General features: G+C 32.8%; 2 protein-coding genes across 21 annotated transcripts in view; both read right to left on the reverse strand.

Annotated features, from left to right (window-relative positions):
- The window catches only part of LOC105663968 (cyclic nucleotide-gated channel alpha-3-like), a 1,281,713-nt gene that overhangs the window by 288,129 nt on the left and 973,039 nt on the right, over nucleotides 1–20,545 (reverse strand). The gene's annotated exons all lie outside the window — the stretch shown is intronic.
- LOC143265234 (uncharacterized) overlaps nucleotides 1–20,545 on the reverse strand; it is a 115,825-nt gene that overhangs the window by 30,728 nt on the left and 64,552 nt on the right. For 8 of the 16 annotated variants that reach the window (XR_013039536.1, XR_013039535.1, XR_013039538.1 and 5 more), the window contains one exon: nucleotides 11,109–11,407. The exons of 1 other annotated variant lie outside the window; for it this stretch is intronic. Coding sequence is in view for 7 of the 15 variants with exons in the window: in XM_076536206.1 (XP_076392321.1) it covers nucleotides 10,907–10,955 (49 nt within the window). In the remaining 8 variants the exon portion in view is untranslated. Of the gene's footprint in view, nucleotides 1–1,298; nucleotides 1,440–10,906; nucleotides 11,044–11,108; nucleotides 11,408–20,545 lie in introns of those variants that run through there. 7 more of the 16 variants (XM_076536204.1, XM_076536207.1, XM_076536202.1 and 4 more) reach the window with 5 other exon arrangements.

Below are 20,545 nucleotides of genomic sequence, written 5' to 3' on the forward strand. Positions count from 1 at the left end.
ACCAACTCAATATTTATGACCACTCAGTCAAAACTCAAATTGAGTGACACACAAGCAGACCTTCATTACTACGCTACTCTAAATCAAAAGTACTTTCTTGAGGTGTACATAATACTTATTCCTCATACAGTGAAAGAATCACTTATGGGTTAAGGAACACTTCTTTACAACAAACTAAAACGCTTTATAAAAGAAACAACCCTCTTAAAGAAACATGGACGACACACAGTGGTCCCAAATCGCAAAAAGCTGGCCAAAATATAAAGGTGTATTTCAATTTTAATGAAACTTCGTATCTAGGGGTTTTCGAGGTCAGTCATTACAAATCAAAAGTCAAAATTACGAAAAACAAAATAGCGAATTCAATATGAACGCTCAGTATTAAAACAAAAACAAAAAGCTGAGCAAAATATGAAAGAATTCTTCTATTTAGCTGAAAATTTTTACAAAGTGGTTTTCGAGGTTACAAATTAAAGACAAAATTACGAGAAAAATAATTAATTACGTTTATTAAATTACTTTTTGTTCCATTCAAATTACTTCTCAGTGCAATGAATATTTGTTTCTTTGATAGAGTAATTTCTTCAGAAACTGAAATATAAATGTACATGTACATATTATACTAAACTATATTTTAAACAAGTTTAATCATTCCAGCAACAATGTAATTATAGACGCACGCGCAAACATATCAATACATCTTTTATTCATAATGTTAAATTCTATAGACGGATTTATATTATACTTTTTTCAACAATATTTATAATAATCCTGCGACATCCATATCAATATTCGTAAAAAATTATAAAAAAACTGATGCTGAATATTTTTAAACTCAACGTTTATTTGCTTAATTGTACTTCGGCAATATGTGCCCGGGGGTCACGTATACCTGAATGTTGGCCTCTCCTCTATTTGTAATTTCTATGTAGGTATGAAAAAAAAGAGACAAAAATAGTGAGCGAATGACTAATTGTATGACAGGGAGAAAGAGAGAAAGAGAGAGGCGAACACGCATGAATCAACGACAAACACAAGTATTTACATTTTCAAACGTTCATTAAGACTCGAGGGGTAAATATGGGCAGCATTTTTTTGTTAATTCTGATGCATTGCAGTCTTAACTAAATATGACAATTGGTTTTTTAGCCCAACTCCGTTTAACTCATAAACTTTTCCCTTTTTTTATAAATACCTAGGTCGTCATTTACTTGAATTTTTATTAAAAAACGTTATTCAATTGTTGTATTGTACTTTGTAAGTATTGATCTTGTAATGTGTCTATGAATTCTACTCACCTTTAGTTGTGTTTTCCATTTTACAGAATCAAAATTGATGCACTGAGAACTGAGTTACAAATTTTTCTAATAAAGTCTATTTTTGCTGGATTTGCGCGCTAGGTATTGCTCGAACGAAAGTCAATTTCCTACTGAAATACCAATGCAGGTAGATGAACTGGGCAACTGTACCTTTTGTCATTGAACGCATAAACTGTCAGTGTACCCAACCCAATAGTTAAAAGGTAAAAATTGAATACTTCATTTTTCGACTTTTGGCCAGCCTTTCTGAATTTGGGACCACTGTGCAACGTCTCTACAACTCATATTTCTAAACTGTTTCTAAAACTTTCGAAACTATTGTCAGCAGCCTTACTGACACACCAGAACGCAGCCATTCATATAAAGTCAATATATTCCTCCTTAATCCTTTCGCTACGGTAGTCCGCTTCGTTAGAGTTACGCCACTGAAGGGGATACCGCACCACAAAGTCTACGGTCGTCGATAATTTTCGATGTTCACACTTATGTCTTGTAGTATCACTTTGAAATTCTCTTATATGTACATCTTTTTAAGAGCTTCGTAATAATGAAAATGTATATATTTTATAAATATTCATTAATTAAATATTTACAAATTTTGCTATTATTATGAACAAAAATACAATTTAGGGTAGTTAGATATCAAATCATAATTCTTAGTACATAATGTAATTCAGGATAGTAAATTCTAAAAGAAGGATCGACGCAGAGGCTTATACAGGGTGTTCGGCTACTGGTGGGCATAATTTTAGGGGGTGGTAGCTGGGGTGATTCTGAAAAACTTTTTCCTTTACCAAAATGCTGGTTAAAGTTTAGTTTTCGAATTATTAATGAAAAACACTGACCAATCAGAGCGTGAGAATAGCGCGTTCTTGCTTGACGGCTGAGCGTGATTAGTGAACAAACATGTTTTCATCGTAACTGTATAATTGCTAACAGAAAACCGTTACGTCAAAGTTAAATTAAATAACAAGTAAAATAGTCAAGAATAAGTACGGATTATGAATTATTTACACATAGGAGATAAATCAATTATTTGTTATTAATTTAAACCGAGTGAATCGAATTTGTTCCATACTTGTGTAGTGATTGAGTGAGAGAGAGAGAGAGAAAGAGAGAGATTTCAAAATGACGAATGGGTAATTAGACCGTTTAAAACGGAACGACTGATAGGCTGTGTGAGGAAAGAATGAGAAGGAATGAACGGTTGGCGACGAATTGCGAAGAGTGAATAGATTACGAGTAGACGTAGAGAGAGCGAGCGGTGTAAATTAAAGTTAATAAAATATATTAAACTACAACACTTGTGTTCGTTGTTCAAAAAGAACAAGGAATAAAATATCGAAAATTGTTCTTGTCTTCCGTTACAAAAATACAAAGTAACAGATTGGCTTATTTTGAAGGAAAAATAACTTCTTTATCCGTCCGAAAAGACTTTAAATTCAATAATTAATAAATTCGTTAACACCTGTCTACTTTAAATGGCAAAAACATGTAGAAATAATTTAAATTAGACTTACTTATTGTTTAAAAATAATCCTGCTTCGGTGAAAATGTATCCTCGTCACTGTGTTATTTCACCCGTCTTGATCTCACTTTATTTCACATTTCACTGTAACATTTTAAATAAATAACTTAAATGATTTCTTATTTTCTCTTTCCCGCTGAATATCGGACGCTGTGTCCTGAACTGCCGATTGTAACGCGATCAACATCCTTGGCGAAAAAAAACATGTGCAAGCTACTACGTCGCGAAGCAACAGTCCCCTGAAAAAACAATGTTTCACGTTGTGAAGAGAGAAAAAGACGAATTGAGGGAGTCACCCCGTCATGATGTCAAGATCGCCAGTGTATCGTTTTTATGGTAGGTCAAGACGGGTGAAATGACCCAGTCACAAGACCACATGTTCACCGAAGGAGGATTTCTTTTAAACAATAAGTGAGTCTAATTTAAATTATTTCTATATGTTTTTGCCATTTAACCCATTTACATCATCGCTCTACTTAAGCTGCCACGTTGAAACATAGCGACGTTCAACTGACGACTGACTCATATTACCGCGCGCGGTCGTCATGAACGTATGTGCAGTAACGGGCATTCAAACTATTCATGAAGTTTATTAACGATGTACTGTTTAACCCTTTCGCTACGGCAGGCCCGTCCGCCGAAGTACCGTCACGGAACAGAACGCTCATACCAAAAGTCGTGGCGCGGATGCCGTGCATATGCGGCGCTCGTACCCACAGGTCGTCGAGTGGATGCCGCATATACAGTGGGTAACAAAAGTAAGTAAACACTTTGAGCTTGTAGCAAAAAACTATTTAGGTCAAAGCAAATATGTAACTTCAAAAGACAAATTGTATGTCTAGTGAAACTACATGAAATAATCTATACAATTATGCTGATAAAATGTTCATTAGTGCTGGATTTCCTCGTAAAAAATAATAAAGATTCGCGGTATGCAACGAATACACGTTCCAAAAGTAAGTAAACACGACTGGCATTGCTCGATAACTTTTTAATACTTGCAATTTTGCAATTTATCTGTAAATAACTCTTATAGATTATTTCATGCTGAATCTGAATTCGCAAACCGTTCCTTTGTAGTGGTTATCATTTTCGAGAAAATTTGATTTAAAGGAAAATTGTAAGTTTTCAACTTTGGAAATGTTTCACAGTCTTATAGTTGCTTCTATTCATTTTGTTTTTATACCAAACTATTCTACAAATTATCTTGAATAAAATGATAGGAAGTGTGATAATATTATAATTATTTAATTATGTTTAAATGCCAATGAAAGTGAAGAAGAAACCCAAGACTCGCCGATGTCTGCTGATGTTTTTTAATTTATTTCAACGACTGAGAGTTTCAGAACAATTCTAATCAGATCAAACGAAACAGTAAATATTACAGTTGAAGAAGGTACTCAAGAAAGATAACAAATCGTGTTATGCTTTGAGTGCATGTGTCAAACGTTTCGGAAAATTATTAGCATGAAATCCGAAAAACGCTCGTACAAAAAAAATGACCGTTTGTGATGAGTATCACTGTTGTAACTGCATATTCGCGTTAAGCAATGAAGAATTATAATTTTAACACAAGTTATAAATATAACTTTTTATTGCTACACAAAATTACAAAGTTAAAACATTTAAATATTGTAGTTTATGCCCGCAATGATATCCTTGTCTCTGTGACATTTTGCAAATTCTGCCTGGTACAGATAAAGCATATTTTAAACAATCATCTGCAGTAAATTCCTGCCAAGTTGCAGTTATAATATTCTGTAACTCTTTAATACTTTTTGGCTTTTTCTCAGCCATTTTTAACTTGAGAATGGCCCACATATTTTCTATTGGTGACAGATCCGGACTTTGTGGCGGCCAATCCAATAAATTTATATTATTACTTTTGAGATAATTCATGACAATTTTTGCTTTGTGTATGGGGGCATTATCTTGCTGTAAAATGAAATCATTTCCTATCAAGCGCTATCCTTCGGGTATAATGACGTCCTGTAATAGCTTCAGGTACACTTTCGAATTCACTTTTCCGGCTAGTGGTATAATTTTCCCAATGCCACTAGCCGAAAAACACCCCCAAACCATTATACCCTCGTTCATACTTTTGTGTGTAGATCTTATACAGTTGTATGAAAATTCTTCGTTTCATTTCTCCACACGTATATCCTACCATGACTGTATTTCATGCGAATCATAGTTTCGTCCGTCCATAATATTTTTTTCCAAAAATCGTCGGTTTGCAACATATGAGATTCGTAAAATTGCATACGCTTCTTTAAGTTTGTTTTGCTTAAATAGGGCAATTTTCTTGTAACACGCCCATAATTTTCTGCTGCATGCAATACTCTTCTGATCGTTTGTGTACTCGGCACATTTATATTTGTTTCTACTAATTGGGCTCGGATCTTTGGTGCCGACATAAATGATGATGCCATTGACATATTTATAATTTTTTTATCTGTACGGATTGTTGTACATTTCGGCCGTCCAGACCTTTGTCCTACAGAAACTCGTCCGTCTTTCTTATATGCAGCAATTATTTTGAAAATAGCAGCTGGGGTTTTTGCAAAAAATTTTGCTATCTTTCGGTACGAATTGCCTTCATTATGCATATGTATAACAATTTTGCGTTCCTCATTTGTGAGCTGTTTCCTTCCTTCCATTTTTCTATGACAAAACAGAAATGCACAATGTTGTAAAAGTAAATAAACAATAAACTAAACAGTAAAATTCCACGATTTAAAAAATACAATGCAATATAAGAAATGTTAAACACTTCTAGAAAATATTTAAGATAACTTACCTTCAAATTTAAATTTAAATTAATAATACTGAACACCAAAAAATGAACACGTTTAATGCCGAGTCTTGCACTCATTTATCAAGAATAAATAAACATGTAACAACTTCACGTAGCAACGGCAGTGATACTCATCACAGACGGTCATTTTTTTTGTACGAGCGTTTTTCGGATTTCGTGCTAATAATTTTCCGAAACGTTTGACACATGTACTCAAAGCATAACACGATTTGTTATCTTTCTTGAGTACCTTCTTCAACTGTAATATTTACTGTTTCGTTTGATCTGATTAGAATTGTTCTGAAACTCTCAGTCGTTGAAATAAATTAAAAAACATCAGCAGACATCGGCGAGTCTTGGGTTTCTTCTTCACTTTCATTGGCATTTAAACATAATTAAATAATTATAATATTATCACAATTCCTATCATTTTATTCAAGATAATTTGCAGAATAGTTTGGTATAAAAACAAAATGAATAGAAGCAACTATAAGACTGTGAAACATTTCCAAAGTTGAAAACTTACAATTTTCCTTTAAATCAAATTTTCTCGAAAACGATAACCACTACAAAGGAACGGTTTGCGAATTCAGATTCAGCATGAAATAATCTATAAGAGTTATTTACAGATAAATTGCAAAATTGCAAGTATTAAAAAGTTATCGAGCAATGCCAGTCGTGTTTACTTACTTTTGGAACGTGTATTCGTTGCATACCGCGAATCTTTATTATTTTTTACGAGGAAATCCAGCACTAATGAACATTTTATCAGCATAATTGTGTAGATTATTTCATGTAGTTTCACTAGACATACAATTTGTCTTTTGAAGTTACATATTTGCTTTGACCTAAATAGTTTTTTGCTACAAGCTCAAAGTGTTTACTTACTTTTGTTACCCACTGTATATGCGGCGCTCGGCGCGAAAGGGTTAAAACGATATTTATACGATGTTATATCGCATTGTAAATTTTTTTTTACAAAAAAGGAAAAATAAATATTTTTTTATACATAAAATTGAATTATTTAAATTAAAATGAAAATTTAAATAAATTGTTTTTCGTGGAATTCTTTAAGATGGTCAATACATAGTGCTTTAACGCAAACATGGCATTTAAAGACTGTCTCTCTTCGAATTTAAGCATAAATGTATCTTCGCATAGTATGAAATTTACTTAGCATTTGGTCGCCAACATCAACTCCACCCATATATTGATTGTAACCGATCACTGCGGTTGGTTTTAAACTCTTTTGTCCAGTATATCAGTTTTGTTTCCCTGTTTTTGCAAAATCTAAATCGTGCATAGTAATTAGTATAACGACATCTTCTTTATCCTTCCACTTTATCCCCGCTATCTCTTTTGTACAAAATATTACAGCCTCTCCCTTTTGCAGTTTATGCGATTTTAATTCTGGAGGCATTCCTTTCCTATTTATTCTCGCTGTTCCACATACATTTGTTTTCATACTATACAATTTGCGGTATAATGTTGGTGAACTGTACCAATTATCAATGTATAAGCAATACCCCTTGTGTAATAATTGACTCTCTTTCAACAAATTGATTACAACATTTCTGCTAGTATATCCTGTATCAGTTTTATCTGTATATGTATATATTGAAATTTCCTGTATATGTGTATATTGAAATTGTGTATGTATCGCGATTGTGAATCACAGAGTTTATAAAACTTGACATCAAATCTCGCACGTTTTGTTCAAATAAATTGTATATAAGGCAAACGACTTCAATATGACATTAGTGATTCATCAATGAAAATGTTTTTATTTGGGACATACATGCAAATGAGTTTTTTTTTTTTTTTTTCTTGAGTGTTTAAGGTCACATCAACCTTGTGGGTTATTAGTGACCAGAAAGTTTTTTTTATTATTTGAGTAACTTCTCGAATTTTTATCAGTGCGTCATTGGGATTATTTGTACTGAAAAAATGTCAATTTTTGGAGATAGAAATAAATCGGTTATGGCTCATTTATCAGTACTCCAATAGCTTTGAATCGTGGGCTTAGAAACTAGACTCATTAAAATATTTAAAGCAATAAATACTTTTAATTTGTCATCTTCAAGAGGTATAAACTCTGCGTCGCTTGTACCATATTTATTTGTTTTCGTAATAATTTTTGTAATTAATTCCTTGTTAAAAAATAGTTCAAAAATTTCCCTTCTCGACAGACCTCGTGTATTTACAGTTGGACCACCCGCACTTGAAAAACCATGTATAATTGCAGTATGATTTTCGGCTTTCCACACATACTCTTGATTTATAAAACTACCGCACTGTTCATTTTCGCTATCATCACTTGACGAAATCCTCCGGCTACGTTTTCTAGGTCGTCGTACCTCAATACCTGAATCCGAATCAAGATATTCAAAATCCATTGCGGTAATTAAATTTTAGATTAAATTATAAAATAAGATTGTTTTCTATACTTAGATTTCTTGAATTTAAGTGTAGATCGATAGCACTTACTCATAGTGGCTGTTTGAAAGATTTTCACACAAAAAGTAAAACTTATTTAGAAAATGTATATTAAACTGATCGAACCGAAACGCTTCCACAAGTGGTTAAACGTGGTTTGTCGAAACTAAAGAATATTTCGCAGTAAAAAAAAGCAATTGCAGGTTCGCGGATTATTCCGCGTTCGGTGATAGAAGACAGTCGCGGCTCGCGGATTATTCAGTGTACGGTGATAGAAGACAGTCGCGGCTCGCGGATTATTCCGCGCTTGAATGCAAATGTTAATTTTGTTAATTATTAGATTTAAAGTCTTTTCTGACGAATAGAAAAGTTATTTTTCCATCAAAATGTGCGAATCTGTTACTTTGTATTTTTGTAACGGAAGACAAGAATAATTTTCGATATTTCATTTCTTATTTTTTTCGAATAACGAATACAAGTATCGAACAAATTCGATTCACTCGGTTTAAATTAATAACAAATAATTGGTTTATCCCCTATGTGTAAATAATTCGTAATCTATTCTTATTCTTAATTATTTCACTTGTTATTTGAATTAACTTTGACATAGCGATTTTTTGTTAGCAATTATATGGTTACGGTGAAAATGTGCTTGTTCATAATTACGCTAAGCCGTCAAGCTTGAAACTGTCACTACCATCATCCTCGATGCGGAAAACTTAGATCGTAATGGACAATTCTTTCCACGTGTCGTACTCTTCGGACTTATCGTTGGGACCGTAGACCCTCGGCTATCGGTTTCGCCAGGCAGAGTCAAACATGCGGCTCTTACCGCAACAATAAGACCGTTTTTATGACTTACTACTCAAATTGTGATGTTTCTGCTGAAAATCAGTAAATTTCTAAGCGTTATATCTCGAAAACTTATAAAAATCGGGTAAATACATTAAACCTTAATGAATTCGTCTTGAAAAGCACTATCGCCTGATTGAAAAAAAAATATATGTACATATAGTTCCATTTAAAAAACGAAACTTCGCCATCATATCTTTTACATTAATAACATTAAACAAATTTTGTTTACGCCAAAACATAGAGCCCTTTTTAGCCTGCGATTTCCACATAAACACTTTTTCGTGACATCAATAGTTAATGAAATTTCGCGCAGTCACACTTAGGCGTGGACACCCTGTATGTGAGAGAAAGTGCAAACAAGTATAAGTGAGTGCGCGTGTGCGAGTAAAGGATTGCAAGAGAAACGGCGAGAATGCAAAAAGAACAAAAAAAACCAGAACGAACGGTCAAAAAGCGATTCGCGATGCGAATAAACTGGTTTCGACGCCTTCCCGATTATTTCTGATTATTCCTAATTATTCCTGCAATTATTCTGTTTACCGTTTATTCCATTTATATTTAATTAATTTATACTTCATTCTTTCTCTTCTGTAATTTTGAACTATTCTGATAAATTTTTATATGTAGAATATTAAACTGCAAACTATTTAGTTGTAACACTTACAGTTTTTGAATAAATCGAATTTACATAAAATTTGCACATTTTCATCTTTGAAAATGTTTTGTGCTTTTACAGTAGCCGCTAATGCCTTTTTATACCAAACTGTTGCGTGAACAGCGCGGATTCGTGCACCCAACACTATTCTAGCTCAGTCACAACTTAATGAGCTCTGAGCCTGATTCCAATTGATAGTTCGTGATATGATGTCCGATTAGTTTGCGTTATAGGTACGTTGCTCGAGATATTAGTCGATTCGGTTCGTGTTTTAAAGTGTTTATTATTGGATGTATAAAAGCGTTCGGTTCGTGATTTAAAATGTGTTTGTATGAGATATTACTGTGTTCTCTTCGTGATTTAGATATGTGTTATAGGAGATATTATCGTGTTCTGCCGTCTCCCGCAAAAGTAGCTGTCGACGTTACTTCGGAATCGGTAATTTGGAAGGGGTGTGTTTTCTCATTGGTCGTCATTTTTGAGAGGTGACCGCCCTCGTAAGAAATGGTCACCTCCCTCGTACAAGAAATGGTCACCCCTGGAAGTAGCCGCGACCAAGGGGTGACGCACGAGGGATTCCGCGATTTGGGAAAAACCCGTAGCAGGTAATAAGGTGAAAAAGCACTCTGACCCTAACGACGATGATTGAAAATAACGGAATAGGAAATTAAACATGCTGGTCCCAAGCAATAAACTAGGGTTGCCGACGCGATGGTATTTTTTGCTAACGAGAAATGGTCAATGGCTTCATAAACTTATTGCCGGTACGGCCTGTTCGAGATCCTCGGTCTATTGCCTTGTAAACTGTGAAAAGATAGCTGCATCACACTCTAAGGCTCTAAGGCGATGCAACACAAACTATTCTAAGAATTTGTCCGAATAAAACGATACAAATCATCATTATACAATAGATATTACTACTATTCCTATCTATAAAAAGTGTATGAGGGTTAACAAGTCCGTGTGGTGTTATTAATCTTTCGACAAAATGAATTTGGAACTATTATTTATTCTTTAATATTTATCCTTTTGAAATAAATAAATTCTTTAAAAGAATTTATTCTTTTAAAATTTGTCATTTTCAGATCAGTGAAGTATTAAATTTTCCCGACGTGGTTTTGTTTAGAATGATGAAGAAGAATTATACTATTTAAATTAATAAGTCATTCCTTTAAAGTAATAAAGAGTTCATTGTACGTTATATATGTTAACGTTTTTGTGAGATTGTTATGTTATTACAATTAAAGCACAGTTACAGTTACATACATGTAATTAAAATTTAATTTATTTGTAGTAACTTTCAAATATAATATTACTTCGTTTTAATACCTTCGTATATACTCTGATCATCCTGCTCCTTATCATCCATGTTTGTAGTCGACGCGGTAATTTCTTTGAAAGAAATTCAACGGTTTCGAAATGTTTTGGAAGTACTGATGGATTCCTGCAAACACTTTTATTCAATTCCGATGCTTCTCTGTCGTCATTGTATAACGAATAAAGAAGCCACTAAAGAACCTTGAGAAGTGTCAACAAGGAATAATTGTCTGATATCCATTCATCCTCGTTTAGTTAAGTCGATGATGGAAAATCGCCGAGGGGGATGTCCTTAGTTAGTGGAAGACTAGGTAAATTTACCTAGTAGCTCTAACCGCTGTCATTAAGAGCAAATTCCTTCTTTTTATTTTTTGCCACTTTCGTTTCGTCCAACAAAGCTCCGCAAGTATTCTTTGTGTCGAAGAGTTAATCCAGCTCCATTGATTATGCAGTTAAACGAGTGTCCTTAGGATAGTAGGGCGATTCTCTGAGGTGTTTCTCTGCTCGAACAATGCAAATTTATGATAAATAGAATACGTTTTTAGAGGGTGAATTTGTGAAAGATCGTATCGTTCCGCGTAATAGTAAAGATGGAGGTTTAAAAGTTAAAGGTACTTTAAAGATTATATTCAGATTACCATAATAACTAGTGGTCGTTGAATAAAATTTTTTTGGATTTGAAGAACGAGCAGAATAAAAGTACAATTAACTACATAAAGCTAAAGATCAAGTTATATAGACAAATTTTGCAAAAAATTTCTTTAATAACATCAGAATGCAAATTTGTATCGAGTAACCGAAAATAACAAGAATAACGGATGAATACATAAAAATATCTTTCATATCCTTGTTATCGGAACCCGGAACAGTTGAGAGAAAGTTTTGATACAATTTTGTTTGCAAAATTATTAAATAAACTCTTGATGTGTGAATTTAGTTTCTTAAATGAATACCATTTACGGAAAACAAATTAATGCGTTTATGCAGCATGTAAAATATTTAAAATATATTAAATTAATAGAACGGTTTTTTATTTTGTAGTACATTTTGTAATACTATTTTTTTAAATATGGTTGTAAGGTAATCTTTTTAGCTGTGAATAATGAATATTATTTAAAAGAATAAATTAAAGCATTAATAAATTATTATATTTATAATATTTGCTACAAACATAAAGAGTGCTTAAACTTATCCTCTTATCCACAAAAGCACGGAAGTGTCCCCCTGTGGATGTATACAACTATTCCTCAACGCTATTTATAACCCATTTAAATTGTTCGTTACATAATAAAATTGACATATAGAATACATATAACTTTAACAATAAGTATTTTGCAATACCCAATACAAATTTAATAAAATCATCTGCTACGTATAATGCAAATACAGTGAATATTCTATATACGCAAATCTTTCGGGTCTGAGGTTTTGCGTATATCTTACAGGTCCTACATTGATTGATGTTTTGCCGAACGTAGAAAAGGACAGAAGAGTTTGCGTATATCGTAAAGGTACTACATTTCGAGCGAAGGAGACCGAACGTAAACAAATAGTGACCTACTAGAAGGACACTCCTAATGCAAGAATAAAACTTTTTTATTTTCGATTTTTTTTTTGAAATTTTTTCCATCATATTTGTAATATTTTACTCATTAAAATGAGACCAAACACGATATACTTCAGGACATATTTACTCGCAATTTCAAGTGTTATGCGTAGATCGATAACTTTACTCTAATAAGATATTGCAAGTAAATAAAACTCAAATTACATCGTGGTTGGTCTCATTTTAGTCAGGAAACTGCGAATATGATGCTGAAAGTTATATAAAAAAACAATATAGTTATATATAAAAACAATCGAACAGACTTTTGATCTTTGCCGACTGCCACGACCGCAGTGTCTCTGTCTTCTTCACTCGCTATCCTCCTCTGCGTTAGAAACTTTTATCGTCAATTTGTTCGGTCGCGAACCGAAACCTATGCCGCGGCTAAGCGATTTATTGCAAGGCCCAAGCGGTCGGCACGTAGGCCACCGTCAATAGTTTTTACTTCGGAGTACGGGTCACCGAGTACCCTATTGTCTATCAGATCCGGTCCGAACGAATTTTACCGTAGACATGTACATACCATAAATCAGCTAACAGCTGAGTTTTTCGTTTTAAAAACAGTTTTGGGCAAACAAAAGCATAGAGTTCTTCCTAACCGTTACCTTCGGAAACGCGAAGGTATTTAGGCGATCTTTCGTACAACGAAAAGGACAGTCGAACGTTGAAGCTTACACGGTTCGGATCGAGAGTCGAAGAAGTCAATCGTGACTTAGAAGTTTCCGCGTAACGCGACGTAGCATAGCCAATGCAGGGTGGTTCGGAAATCATTCACGACGCCATTCGAGTGAGATCCTGCACTCCTCGAATGGGCCACGGTAGGGTGGTTAAGTCACACACTGTATACTGTTCGTGCGAGTCCTACACCCTCGAACGGGCCACGGTAGGGTGGTTAACGTACATACACTGTACACTGTTCGGGCGAGCCCTACACCCTCGAACAGACCACGGTAGGGTGATTAAACGTACACATCAACATGATCCGAGTGAGTCCTACATTCTCAACTCGATCATCGTGAATAATCTCACGCAACGTGAATTATCACTCAAAACGAACAACGCTGAACGAGACTCTGTTCTCCTCAAATCGAACGACATTGAGCGAGACCTTGTTCTCCTCAAAACGATTCTCATTCAATACGCAATCAACACAACGTACACATACTCGTACACATTTTCACCGTAGAGTCATTAACGAAACATATTTTTGTAAGGGGTTTTTTATGCCGCAAAGCTTTTTCCCCTAATTCGAATCGCTAGAGCCAATAAACGATCACGATTTTTCAGGCTCAATTGTGTCTAAACAATTTTTATTTACCCTCTTCCTCAATCGAATTCATATATTCCTTGAAACACGAAATTTCTCCATGTTGGACAGATTTCGACGATACATCAATTAAATCAGTAAATATAGTTCAAATTATATGGTGTTTGGTCTCATTGTAATCAGAAAAATGTCAAGAATTAATTGGTAAAAGTTTGATAACGAAAAAGTTAAAAATAAAAAAGTTTTATATTTGCATTGGTATTGTCTCACGGATACACTAAGCCTCGGATCACGTTACATTTCCCGGCGAGCGAACCTCTGGCGTCTCGAGGGGTCTTCCCCCAGTGGTGGGGATAACATTTTTGCGTATATCGTAAAGCACATTTTTGCGTATACATATAGTATGAACACTGTATAATTGTTTCTTTTTTATGCATATAAATAACATTGACTGATATCTTCACTTTTCGTCATTATGTAAATTTGAATATATTGTAAACTAAGATTATAAAAAATTTGTTTCATATGTTTATAATTATATTTTATCCAATTTGTTATCATCTTGTTATGCGCAAAAAGATCATACAACTTTCCTGTTAAAAGTATTAATGTATCTCGTACAGTTTTCGAGATAGCACAAGTGGGAGGCACCTTTAAACTTTAAGGGGTCGTTTCACTCCCTAAAATCGTGTCTCAGCCGATAAAAACGTACTTCTAATTTTTTCCTGCTTAACAAACGTACGAAGTTTTATCAAAATCGGAGGTAGACACTTCCGTGCCTTTCCTTGTAAGACGAAAAGTTTCCCAAGTAATTAATAATTAACTTAATGAATCTGCATAATTGCAGTACGTAGTTTTCGAAAGTACAATTGAACCACATCTTTATTATCGATAAAAAACACATTTGGGAAGTGAAAGCAACCTTGAAGTCAGGAATGGAAAACGTACTTTCTTAATAATCTTGATATCTGTAATATACTTGTATCACAAAATACTATATTTAAAAATGTTTAGTTTTCAATGGTAAATTTGATCCTGTAAACGATTTTATAAAATATTTACTTATTGAAAACTTGTAATAAAACTTTTTTTCGTGATCATGTGCAAGATATAATGGTACTTTGGTTTAATTCTGTTTATTTAAATTAAAAACTGATATTAATTATGCATATAAATTTTCAATTAAGCGACTTTTATTAACCATTGCAACCTTACTCTATTAGTTTTCACCTATCATAAGTTATATTTATATTTAAACAATATTAATCCAAACATACGATACTATCCTATACTTACACTACCCTTTATTGACATACTGTACTGTACCATAACGTAATAATTATATAAAAACAGCATTATATTTCAATCGCGAAGAAAAAAAAAATTGTTAACTTCTATTATAATTTTTAAACTAACATGTGCTGTAGAAAACAGTTCGCGCAATCAAATTTACCACTATAAAACAAAATATTTTTATTGTACAATATTTTTTGGCAGCAATCAAAAGTTTTGAAAATGTTAAAAACAACATGTTTCTCGTTCTACACTTCAACAGCTGTTTTCACCGCCTAAATATGGCGATAAAATGTAATATGGGTCAAATATTTTTTCAAAAATTACAAAAATACAGGTGCTACACAAAAATTAGATATTTCTACATACAATTTGAATATTACAAATGTTGAGTCTATGTAGAAATTATCTTATTGGTATATTAAAATTTTGAATGACAACAGTCAACTTGTAAAAACTGCAAAATGGATATTCAAATTGATTAAACATATTTCATTGACGGTTGATATTTTAACATATGGACCGTTTATTTTGAAAGTGGTGTAAGTCCATTTTTGAAAAAAAATGAGATATCACGTAATTCATGCTTAATTTAATGTACATTTTTTATATATAATTAGTCCGTATTTAATTTCTTAAAAAATTTCCATGTTTTGTATAATTTAAAATTGGTCGGTAAATGAAATTGCATAATCATCGATTATGAAAGTGGTGTAAGTCCAATTGACAGAGGTAGATGGCTTAGCAGATGGTTGCCGATCAGTAGCCTGTTGTTTTACAATTGTTTTATATTATGATTTACATTTGTTTTATATTGCGTGTCATATTACGTGTCAAGAGTTATTAATTTAGGTTATTTATTCTATTTTTTTCCTAAAATGGATAACTTCATATTAACTTCAGATAGTGATATAGGTAAGAACAAATGGTAAATCAATATTATTTTATGACAATTGAAAATCTTTATTTTATTTAATTTTAAATAAATTCACACAGAAATAAAGCCCATGAATATAAACAGAAGAATAATCTTAGATTCAGAGGACGAAGATAATTCCTCTATGAACAACAAATTACCGAATCGTAAAAAGAGAAGAAGAATAATAGAGGTAGAATCTTCATCAGATGAGGATATTGTTACTGAGAACTTACATTCTGCAGAACAAAGGAAAGAAAAATATATGCAACAAATAAACAAAATTAAGCGAAATACTGGACAAAAATACTATACAAAAAGAGGAAAATTCATTCCAGCAAAAAAATTTGAATCAAAAAATTGTAATTGCTGGAAGAAATGTATAGAACGTATTAGTGAAACACAACGAAAAGAAATTTTTGATAAGTTCTGGAATATAGGTGATTTTAATAAGCAAAATATATTTCTCCATTGTAATGTTCAACGTAAAACTGTCAATAGAAGAAGACCTAGAAATAATTCGGGCACTATGAGGGCATATGCTTATAAATTTTACGTGGTTACTTCTGGTGGAAACATTTTAGTATGTAAGAAGTTTTTCATTGATACTTTCCAAATATCTACTGGACGAATTGATCGTATCCTAAAAGCGCATGAGAATATTCCGAAAGACATGCGTGGAAAAATGGATGGCTCTTGCAGAAGAACTAGTGAGCTAATGACGAATACAGTGATAGAACACATAAAAAGCTTTCCGGCATTTGAAAGTCACTATACTCGATCCCAAAATCCAGAACGGATGTTTTTAAATCCTGAATTAAACATAAAAAAAATGTATAATTTATACTTAGAAAAATGCAAGGAAAATAACTTGAGTTCAGTTAATGAATGGACATACAGGAAAATCTTTAAACGAGATTTCAAGTTACACTTCCATTTGCCACGTAAAGATACCTGTGCGAAATGCGATTTCTTAAACATGAAAATTAAGACAACAACTGATGACGAAGAAAAAACGATTCTTGTACAAAAACATGATGTACACTTGCAAGATGCTGAATTAGCAAGAAAAGCATTACAAGAAGATAAAATTCTTGCATCAAAAAATCCTGATAAATACTTTGCCTTCTCTTTTGACTTACAAAAAGCCTTACCTTACCCCAAATTATCTGTTTCAATCGCATATTATAAGCGAAATATGTATGTTTTAAACGAGGGTTTTCACAATTTCCACGACAATAAAGTTAATATGTATGTGTGGGACGAAACTATTGCTTCCAGGGGATCGCAAGAAGTAGCTTCTTGCTGTTTGAGGCATTTAGAAGATGTAACAACTCAGCCATGTTATTGCCTACAGTGACATGTGTACTGGGCAAAATCGAAATTTACAAATGGCATTGATGTGGTTGAAGGTTGTCCAGTCGTTGGAAAATAACATTAACATAGTTGATCACAAATTTTTACTCTCGGGGCATTCATACCTTCCAAACGATGCAGATTTTGGCATCATAGAAATGGCATTGCGAAAAAAGAATTTTCTATACACACCACAGGATTATTATGATGTAATAACACAATGTAGAAAACACGATAAATTCATTCTACATGAAATGAAACGAGAGAATTTCGTTTCAATAAAGAATCTTCAAAATGCGATTAAAAAACAGACAAGAAAAAACAGTAATGGAGAACAGGTAAATTGGTTGCAAATATGTTGGATGAGGTTTCTCAAAAGTGCACCATACACTATTTTATATAAAACATCGATGAAGGACAAAGAATTTAAAACTATAAATTTATTACCTACACGCCCTGGAAGACCGCTAAAATTTGAAAAAATCACCCTGGAGCCTTTGTACCAAAATGCTAGGCCTATTACTTACGAAAAATATAAAGACATCAAGCAATTATTACCTTATATACCTCCGGTGCATCATGCATATTTCGAAACACTGCCACATGCAGAGCATAAGTAAATACTACCAATATCTTGTAATTTTAACAATGTAATTAGCGTTTAAAATTAAAAATACTACTTCTATTTTATGTCGTGTTATTATTTGTAAACAAAATTGAATTAATATGAAGTATATTTTAAGTGATATTTGATTTTTCAAAATTGAAATTAAACGATTTTTACAATTGTCTAATTTTGAAAGTGGTGTAAGTCCATTTGCAGCTCGTAAGTATACATCAGTTTAGTAAAATACGCCTAAAACAAATTTATATAACCAAATTACAAATTGATAAAACAGTAGAAACATTGCCAGACTTCATATAATTTGCCTAAATTTTTTAATTGACAGATATGTTAACCTTTAATTTTCTCGAAACAAAAGAAAATGGACTTGCACCACTTTCAAAATAAACGGTTCATATATGTAATAAGTGTTTTTTAGTAAAAGGATTTCAAATATGAGGGTAATAGCAATTCATGTACAATATGCTGAAATTACTCAATTTTTTATGTGCATACCATCCTTTCTGGTACACTTGAAAACTGTCACCGTTAATTTGTATGTATGTATATAGCTGTAATGTAAGGCGGAGTGTGTGTGCACTGAAATTGTTTCATTTCGCATGTGAATATTGTCAAGCTTTTGACATAAGTAAAATTACCGATTGTTGCATTTCCGTTAATCATCATCAATCTTTTTATAGCAAAAATGGCACGTTCAAGATTAACACTATATATTTTTCTGAGTGTATTTATTGCATTATACATAAAACTCTTATCGATACATTAAAGGGCAGACAAAGTTACAGTTTAGAGAAGAATAATTATTACGTAAAATGAGTTACAGGCAAAATTCACAAGTTATCTTTTAATGCTGCTGAAAAATACACTTTACAAACATAGCACTTTTGTAAGGAGCGTAACAATGTTTAAAATATAATCAATTATTTGAATTATAGAAAAATTAAAATTGTTCTATGTCTTGTCAAGAATGTTCTATCTCTAAAACAAAATGAAACAAAATGAATAAAACGACACATGTCAAACATAGATATCAGTTAAAATTGTACACCTATAAAAGGTTCGATGAATCTGAACCTTTTCCAATCTTGTAACTTTCATTTTACGATACGTATAGATTTTTACGTGCTGAATACGAATCTGTGAATTGTTTCTTCATAGTGCTCACAATTTTTGTGAAAATGGAATTTAAAAAAAGTTTCAAATTGTTAAATATGAAGGTGTTCTGTGCTTATATTTATTTCAGTAAATCGTATAGCAGGTTAGGCCGTGTGTGTTTCACGGAGTCTGTAGCTAATTACAATCAACAGAACTTTTCTGACAAATAGATTCACGGTAATTTATAGCTTTGTATGTATATTAAGATAACCTCTACAAGGATCGTGTCAACAGAAAGTCAATTTAGTTGTAATTTATGATACCGACGCATAGCTATGTACATACTGAAGCAATGGCCTCCAAGATGTAATGATTTCTTAACGTTAAACAGACTTTCTTAGCTCGGAAGCCCATAAATTCAGGACTTTATATGCGAAACTTGTATTGTTTACAATAATTCGTGACAAGCGGTTTATTATCTTTTTCCGGAGTCTTCGCTTTTCTATAATGACCGTAACTGATCTAGACGAAAACTCGACTTATTGGGTTAGGTCTGCTTATCGTCACACGTTACATAGTAATCTGTCATATTGAATTAATAATTAAAAATAATAATTTTTTTTTATTTAATAGTGATAATAGAATTCCATTAAATACATGATCTATTTGAGGATAAAATATTAATCATTCCAATTATTTGAAATTTTTATTCCCTTCTATTGTATAAATAACTTAAATATTAATAACGATTTTTGACCATAGATAACTTATACTTAATCAGTTATGAGCAATATCTCGTGATGATATTTCTCATTGTCAGAAACTGTTTGTTGCATCCAAGGAACATACTGTATCGTCTTTGTTCAGAAATCCAACTAGTGCTACTCTATCGAGGATCAAGAGGGAATGGATACAAAGGTTATTATAGTACAGAAGGTATAATAGACTGGGAATGATTAATTAGCACTTTATCTGCCCAACACGAGGATTGGTGGTCGAGCATCAATATGATTGACTGCGGATCTCTTTCAACTGGTTCTTTCATATTCATTCTATCGGTCACAATCACTGATCTGATTTCTCAGAGAGGTCCATAATTCACGGTAAGTAGACGAATGAAGCACTCAATGACGAAACCACGAATCTAGAACAGTTTCATATTTACAATTATGTTTAAGCCCTTTACACGAGAAGCTTTTTCTGCTCGAATGAACCTTCAGGTCGAGATGATTTTCCACATACGTGACGAATTTCTCACAGCTAACTTAAAAAGATTTAACCTATAAATTAACATACAAAATTATGATACTTTAAGATTATATGTATCCTTACATCAGAAAGGAGAAAGTTGTTAAATATAAAACCCTGTATTTTCTTGTTGGAAGTAACGGACAAAACAAATGAACTGCGCTATGCGCGTCCGAACACGCATCACGATGCTTTGTCTAACAGTTACAGTTATACCTTCGTCAACGAAGCA

The sequence above is a fragment of the Megachile rotundata genome, chromosome 10 (assembly GCF_050947335.1).
Source record: "Megachile rotundata isolate GNS110a chromosome 10, iyMegRotu1, whole genome shotgun sequence".
Classification (NCBI taxonomy): Eukaryota; Metazoa; Arthropoda; class Insecta; order Hymenoptera; family Megachilidae; genus Megachile; species Megachile rotundata.